An 8447-nucleotide genomic window follows, 5' to 3' on the forward strand; every position below is an offset into this window, starting at 1 on the left:
GTGCAGGGTGAAGGTGCAACATGAACAATAACAGTGAGGATAGTGAGATTGTGAGCAAAGAGAAAACATGTAAATGTAACGTATACTGTCCATAGAGGGAGCAGGGGGAGTAAGTTGGGGTCCTGTGCATTGTTTATGAGGCCGGTGGCAAATGGAAAAAAGCTGTTCTTGTGGCAGGAGGTTCTGGTCCTGATGCTCCTGCCAGAGGGGAGTGATTGGAAGAGTTTGTGTCCAGGGTGGGATGGGTCGGCCACAATCTTACCTGCATGCCTCAGAGTCCTGGAGGCGTGCAGGTCCTGGAGAAAGTGTCTGCAGTGTTTTAAGGTGCTTGTAGCAGCTGTGTAGTTTAGTCTAAAACAGTTAACAGTGCTGATATGGGGCTTAGAGGGTGTATGGGTGTGTTGTGGCCATGTTAGTGGGAGAGAGCACAGTACATTTATGATCTTGACGGTATATGGAGAAAAAGTTGTTCAGAATCCTGCTGCAGCGGGCACAGATGCTTCTGTTCCTCCTACCTCAAGACAGGAGGGAAAACGGACAGTGAGATGGTAGATGAGGGCTGACACTCCTACTTTAAATCAAATAACATATTCATTGAAATGGCCCATGCAGTCATCCTCCCGTTGCAATGGAAGGGGTATTGGGGAAAGCTGTGTGGTAAAAAAACAGCAACATCATGGGATTGGGGAAGATCCAAGGGGGAAGGATGAGAAAATGATGAGGACAATGGGGGTGTCATGCAGGGAAAACCTGTGTCTGAAAATGCAATAAGACAGTAAAAAAAAGGGGGGGATGGAGGTTTTAATCCCCTCTGTCATCAGGGATGACTATTCACCAGAGATTTAATTATCACAGGCCTAATGAGTGATTATAAAACATCACCAGTGGTTTGCTAACGAGGTCACACACACAAACACACACACACACACACACACGCGCGCGCGCTGTGTGACAGTTCGAGGGTGGAAAATGCATTCACACATACACAAGTGGACATATGGACACAATGTTTTCATAAAAGGCTGCATTATTTAAATAATAAGTGTGTGTTTGTGTGTCCATTTTTAGGAGAAGTTCACTCAGGTGGACGTTCTAATTCTGATGACAGCTGCTGTGTGTCATGACCTCGACCACCCCGGCTTCAACAACACGTAAGACACAGAAAACCTCCACACAGAAATACAGCAGCACATTGTATCTGTTGTGTTCTTTCCTCTCTTTCTTTTTCAAATCTCCTTTTCCACTCATTACTTTCTTTTTCACACCATTTCCTCCAGTTCGTCCTTTCTTTCATCCATCCTGGGAATCTTACTCTGTCTCTTCTTTCCGTCACGATATCTTTCTGTCTTTCTGTTTCTCTCTCCATTTTTGTGTTGTCATCGTTCCACTTCCTCCCCATCTCCATTGCCTCCTTCCCGTCCTATCTCCTCATGTCCTTCCCTGTGCTGCCTCCGTGACCCGACTCTGGATAAACAGAAGAAAATGTATGTATGGATAATTCTTGCCTTGCTGTCTCTCTCTGTCTCTCTCTTTCAGGTACCAGATCAATGCCAGAACGGAGCTGGCAGTTCGCTACAATGACATCTCCCCTCTAGAGAACCACCACTGTGCTGTTGCCTTCCAGATCTTCTCTCAGCCTGACTGCAACATCTTCTCCAGCTTCGACCCTGAGGCCTTCAAACAGATACGACAGGTAGTGCTGTGTGTGTGTGTGTGTGTGTGTGTGTGTGTGTGTGTGTGTGTGTGTGTATTTATTACTTCAAAGGGCTGAGCGATAACTACAAGTCATTTGCATACTGAGGACTTGCGATCATACCAGTCCAGTCTTTTGTCCACATTGGTGAATTTCTGAGCAAATTGTACATTAAAACAAAAAAAAACTGATGAGCCTTTTAAATTCTTGTTTTATTCTCGTGTTTGTTGAAAGTTTTCTGATGTATTGTGTAATATTTAAACACATAACTACATAATTATTGAATGTGGCTTTCCATTTTCTTAACATACTGTGTACTGATGTTGAAAATATATTAAAATGATAATGATTCTCACGATATCCCCCAGCCCTTTCACAAGTATGGTTTCATTACAGTAAATGTCTGTTGGCTTCTATCATTGATTTACTGCCTGTTAATATCAAATTTATTAAACTCTGAAACTTCATCTCATCATTGAAACTGAAATTTCACAGCTGTGCAGTTTAATCTTTTTAAAATCCAATGTTTTCAAACATACCAAATATGACTGTAATACTTTTGCATTATTTCTTGGCATTGATGCAGTTGAGAGAGACAGGGGATGGAGATGGTACATGATCTGCACATACATAGCCCTTTTCTAACTTGGCAGTATTCAAACAAGAGGATTGAAGATTGACACTTATAAGTCACCCTCAGTCTGGGCAAATTTTATTCTCAAAAATGTTCCCAGTGAGTCAAATGAAGAAGTCCTGCTGTTGGAAATCAGCAAAGACATTTAACACTGTCATGATGAGTTGTTAGAGGAACAATACAGTTCGAACATTTTAATACTACATCTGTAGATGTGCAATCAAAAACTGGATAGATGGGACGACTTGACGAATAAAATTAAATGCTGTCAAATGGAAGATATTTTTGGCAAGAGAAGGGTTTAACATGATTTACCGTGAGGTTAGATGCCATATAACAAAACATGATCAAAAACATCATGTCTATCAACAACGTGAGTACTCAGCAGTCATGAGTACATTATCATATGAGAACGAGTACTAGGTGCTTACAGGTCAGACCACACCCATCCTTAAACTCAGCCTTAAGTTGATCTCAAATAGACATGTAAAGTTTGGTGATTGTACCTGTCACAGTTGTGACACTATCTTGTCCACAGATAGATAAACACCTGGCAAAAGACTCCAAGCTACCTTTGTGTTAGCGACGCTACAGCTGGAGATGGACCATCACAAATTGGATACATCAACAAATAAAAATAAATGCTGCCAAATAGAAAGATTTTTTAAAAGGGAAGGGTTTAACATAATTTATCATGGTTAGATGTCAAATGAATCAATGCGGTTCCTGATGTGTGTGAGAGGTGGTCATATGTCAGTTGTAGAGATATTCTACAAAATATTGTAATAGTCCACAGAAGGTTGTATAGAATTAGCATACAAGGCCAGATAACTTTCTTAGAAGCTAATAAACTTAACAAGTTCAGTAATTAAGAAACTATCTTGCAATGGGGTCAATATAAAGAGATGATTCAGTTCTGTGCTTACCCTCCCAAGAAGTTTCTGCCCAAACAAGATAACTCTAAATGCACAAATCAAAATGTTCAGCATGGTGAAACAGTGTCAGAGTAACAGCTAAAGGCTTAACGGGATCATTGGGGCTGATTAACCCTAGGTATGGTTACCTTAGTATGTTAAGCACTGTGTGATGACATATGATGTAAACTGATACAATACAAATAAAATTGAATTGAATTGAATTAACACTGTTCATAAGTCTACCTTGCCATAACAAGGTAGTTTGGAATTTTTGGGCACGAACACACAACATGACCTATAGCATAAAAACAACACCGCATACAGGGATGAAAACATCTACTCAAAGGTGAAGCAAGGCAGTGTCATAATTTGGGGATGTCTTGCTACCTCACCAAGGAGAAAGTGAATTCCCAAGTTTTATCAATGAATCTTCCAGGATAATGTCAGGGAGGCTGCCCAGCTGAAGCTCAGCAGCAGTTGAGTGGTGTAGCCAGACCCTGACCCTGAACACTTTACAGAATGACTTCAAACCATGAAAGTCTACCTTTCCAAGATGCCTAGTCAGAGCCCAGACCTTAGCCCAACAGAGATGCCATGAAGTGACCTAAAGTGAGCAATTCACAGCAGACATCTTAAAAATGTGGCTGTGCTGAAGCTGGTGTGTATGAAAGAATGGTCCTTTTTTCTGAACAATTTGCAGGTCTGATCAGCAGCTACAGGAAATACTTATTTGAGGTTGCTAGTGCAAAGTAGGTTCTGGCGGCTAACTTTTAAGTGTCACAGGCCACTTTCTCATGGGTGCACTTTACTAGCTAAACTCCCACAATGCTCTCTGCTTGCCAACACGGGATAGCTGAGAGCCCAAGTGACCACCTCCGCAGGTTGCTACACAGTTAAAGAGTAAGAGGCTTGTCCTGGTGGAACAACCAGGTACTACACCTAGTTTACAATAGATTTTCTGACATGTATGTATGAGTTCTGCTTTATCTGTTTACATATTTCAGTTGGTTAAATTATTACTGATAACAATCAATTAATCATTAGTCATTTCTATCCTTAGTTCACATACCTTTTCGTGCCGTTTAACTCATACTACATCCACAGAAAATCCAGGGAACTACAACTTTGAAAACTGTCCAAATTTCTCAGGTTCTGTGTTTGTGTGTACTGATGGGCTATTTTACCTTGTGTGCCATTTATCAGGGAACCATCACACTGATCCTAGCCACAGATATGGCACGACATGGTGAGATCCTGGACTCCTTCAAGCAGAAAGTTGACAACTTTGACTACACAGATGAGGAGCATATCACCTGTGTAAGGCCCTTTCATTCACAAAAAAGTCTTGGGATTCCGTTACACCCTCTCAAATAAACTTCTGAGTGCTGAACTTTTACGTGTAACTTGTTGGTAATCTTATGGGAACAATCTTGTTTGAGCCATGTGGTTAAAAACAGGCAAACATCCTCTCATCATACCAGTTTACCACCTGCACAAGCAAAGATATTACAGTAGCAAATGCTTGTTGCATTTACTAGTGACACAGTAACCCTGTGTTGGTGATGAACTTTGTTCTCTGCCTTTGTGCAGCTGAAGATGGTGCTTATCAAGTGCTGTGACATCTCTAACGAGGTGCGGCCCATGGAAGTGGCTGAGCCCTGGGTCGACTGCCTTCTGGAAGAGTACTTCATGCAGGTACTAACCAACAGATCCAGTAGAGACATGTACTCTACCTTCATTTACTTAAGTGAAAGGGCAAAATTTAAAGAAAATATGTGAAAGGCAATTATTGGCTTCTGATATCAGAAAGCGCAGAGTGTAATATTGTGATTGTGCTGCTTAGAGCGACAGGGAGAAGACTGAAGGGCTTCCTGTGGCGCCGTTCATGGACAGAGAAAAGGTCACCAAGCCGACAGCCCAGATTGGCTTCATCAAATTCGTCCTAATCCCCATGTTTGAGACTGTGATGAAGGTAAGCATGCAGAGCAGTGATGACACAAGTTGATTTCAGAGGAATCCCCTTACAGTGTGATGTAGCTACCTGCACTTTATAATTCATGTTCCTGGGTGGACAGTGGACCTTTAGGACAGTAAAGCTGCTTTCCAGGATGCTGTCAGTGTCAGATCTGCTGTGTTTGGGCATGTGGCAAACAAAGCAAAAATTGGATAAATAAAACTTGGTTTTTGGTTCCTCCTGCAGGTTGCAGAGCTTCCAAAACTGCTTGCAGACTTCTGTGAGGAGACACGTGTTTGTTGCTTTTCATAACATGTACAAAGCTTGTTAGTTTGTGAGGAACTTTATCATCTAAGACAGGGGTATTCAATTAAAAGTCACTGAGGTCCAGCCACTAAAATTTCCTCCAAGTAAAAGGTCCGAACCAAAGTCCAGTTTTTGTCTTATAGCCTTCCACCATGGCCACATTTTCATGGTTTCAACAATATTTATTGTCAATTTTCAATGCAGAATATGTTTAACTGAATGCAAAGCTAGCTGTTTTACCATATATATAAGTCGCCCCAGGAAACTAAATTTAAGGCCTTTATTTCAGATTAAAGAAAACAAAAACCTCAGCTTAAAATACATTTTCAAAAGTGCAAACAGAGCCAAACAACATGTGTATCTCTTAAATTAAAGAGGTCCCAGCCTAAAGAACTGAAGGCCTCCACTTCAAGTAAAAAAGTCAACATCCTCAGAAAACTGAATAAAAGGTTTCATTTGCACGTTGCTGGGCTGTAATGGTGCATGATGAGTCAGACAGACCTGTCATACAGGGCTTGCAGCTCGGTTATTTTGCGTGCCCTCAGCTCGGACTTCAGGGGATAACTTTGCTCAAAAGAGCTGTGCTTTGTTTCATAGTGGCGCTTCACTTCTGACTAATGCCACGTTTTTGGGGCATATGAGGCACATTGGTTTAGAACTGTCTGGCGGAGGAATGACAATTCATTTCTCCGTTCACTCACCGTCCACGGAGCTGCTGCTTCTGCAGGGTAAGCAAACGACTTGATTGGCTGGACTGAGTGGAGCTATTGCCGTATTAACTGGAGTAGCAGCGCCTGCTGTCTATAGCTGCAACCGTCAGAAAAAATCCATCCATCCATCCATCCATCCATCAATCCATCCATACATACATTGTCTTCCGCTTTGGTATGGGTCGCGGGGGCAGCAGGCGGAGCAGGTCGTCCCAGATCTCCCTCCCCCTGGCGACGCTTTCCAGCTCTGCCTGGGGGATCCCGAGGCGTTCCCAGGCCAGCTGAGAGATATAATCTCTCCAGCGGGTCCTGAGTCTGCCCCGGGGTCTCCTCCCAGGTGGACGAATTCGGAAAACCTCCAGAGGAAGCCTCCCCGGAGGCATCCGAACCAGATGTCAGAAAAAATGCTCTATGAAAATCTGTTCTTGTGAGATTGGTCATGGGTCCGGGCAGAACCATTACTCGGTCCGGATCCAGACTTAGGTCTTCCATTTGGTGATGCCTGATCTAGGCTTGACAAATAATGGATTTCCAGGAAGGGGCCAGCCCCTGCATTAGGAAGTGGTTTGAAAGTACATGATATACTCTCACTGAAACATACTTTTGAATGCCAGAGTCTTCCTTCTCGTGGAGTATTGTTACATTTGCATACTGCTATACAGAGCCTCTAAAACCTTCCACAACTGATCAACAAAGGTAGTGTTAATTACTAGTTAGTCCCACAAAGCAATATGTTGATGTGATGTAAACATAACATTTGTTCAACTCTACAGCTGTAAGGGACTGAAATACAGAGCTCACTGTTACACACTGTTGCACTGTTTGTGTTGTTGTGACTGTAACTGTGTGAAGTCAACAAAGAAGAGTTTGCAGCAACAACACTGACACTCAAACCTTGTGTTTGTGCACCAGCTGTTCCCACAGATTGAGGAGGCAATGGTGCAGCCACTCAGAGAGTCAAGAGACCGATATGAAGAACTGAAACAGATTGATGATGCCATGAATGAGGTTGGGGGATTTCTATAAGTGCGTGGATGCATTTAATTTGTCCTTGGTGCAGATTGTTACTGATAAAAAGTACTGTTCCTCTCAGGTGCAGAAAAAGAAAAGCGAGAACTTGACCATGGGAGGGAAGAAGAAGTAAAAAGTTTTGAAAAGGTAGAAACAAAACAAAAGTTGTTGCCATCAGTGTGAAGCCAGGTTTCAAATCAGAGACCCTACATAAACAATTTTCTTTATGAATCTATGTGTTTCAGCACCAGTGAGCATAGAGCACAAGAGTGAAGCAGTGTGACGTTAACTGGGATTGTCAGATACGTTGGTCTGTTTGGCCTGTAAAACCTTTTCCATCTCTGTCCTCTCCTCACTTTGGCCTAATGCAAAGCGGACCAGCAAGACGAGTGTTCTGGGAAAATCAGGTAGATTTCCTGTGTGTCACAGGAACACGAGGGAGTGTGTTTGAGACAGCGTTACACACTGCTATAGACTCAAGTGAGCAGACGGACAATCCAAGGTTATTTTCAGGGAATGTCAGCATTTGTACAGCACACACTCTTTAAGTGAACAATATTTAGGTACATATTTTGTTTTTTTATTTGAAATGTGCTGGGGTTTTTTTGTTTTATTTTTTTTTACAGATTGTACAGATTTTTAGTGACTTTTGTTCTTTCCTACAAAAATAAAAAGATTTAATTAATTACAAAGTCCCGTCTGGCCTGTGAATGTCTCTGCTTTTCATTGCTAAACAAAGTCATGACTTCAAATACTTTTCATTTCTGATCTGATCTTCAAAATTCACACTATTTCTATTCATACAGATATACTGTATGTAAAGTATAGAATTTTCTGCATAATTATGACCATTTTAAAAGTGAGAAACTGCCTTAAAGCCCTACAATCTGTATGTGATAGTTATTTGCAATTTTATATAACAATACAGTCATGGAAAAAAATGAGTAGACCACCATTGTTTCCTTGTTTTTCCACTTTGATCCAGACTGAAAATTTTAGATTGTAGTACAATAGGTGACAATGGTCCCCTGAGTCTAACCTGCAATACCTTTGGTGATCTTCTGACTTTTCATTTAGAAACATTATCAGACCAAACTTTGTCCACCACTAAAAACTGCAAAAATAATGGCATTAGCCTCAGCTGTACTTGTGGTTAGTGCTAATTAGCAAATATTACCAAATGTCAGCATTGTCCCAGGTGACTAAGGATTGGTTTTGTTTC

The 8447-nt window shown here is 41.6% G+C and overlaps 1 protein-coding gene across 1 annotated transcript in view; it reads left to right on the forward strand.

Annotated features, from left to right (window-relative positions):
* The window catches only part of pde9aa (phosphodiesterase 9aa), a 58232-nt gene extending 50315 nt beyond the window's left edge, over positions 1-7917 (forward strand). Inside the window, exons 12-19 of the mRNA XM_008279435.1 lie at positions 1069-1151; positions 1537-1693; positions 4448-4561; positions 4835-4939; positions 5088-5216; positions 7127-7222; positions 7308-7372; positions 7471-7917. Of these exons, the coding sequence (XP_008277657.1) occupies positions 1069-1151; positions 1537-1693; positions 4448-4561; positions 4835-4939; positions 5088-5216; positions 7127-7222; positions 7308-7358 (735 nt within the window). The 3' untranslated portion in view covers positions 7359-7372; positions 7471-7917. The remainder of the gene's footprint in view (positions 1-1068; positions 1152-1536; positions 1694-4447; positions 4562-4834; positions 4940-5087; positions 5217-7126; positions 7223-7307; positions 7373-7470) is intronic.
* Positions 7918-8447: the final 530 nt, after the last annotated feature.

Source organism: Stegastes partitus, unplaced genomic scaffold (genome assembly GCF_000690725.1).
Source record: "Stegastes partitus isolate 25-593 unplaced genomic scaffold, Stegastes_partitus-1.0.2 Scaffold159, whole genome shotgun sequence".
Lineage (NCBI taxonomy): Eukaryota > Metazoa > Chordata > Actinopteri > Pomacentridae > Stegastes > Stegastes partitus.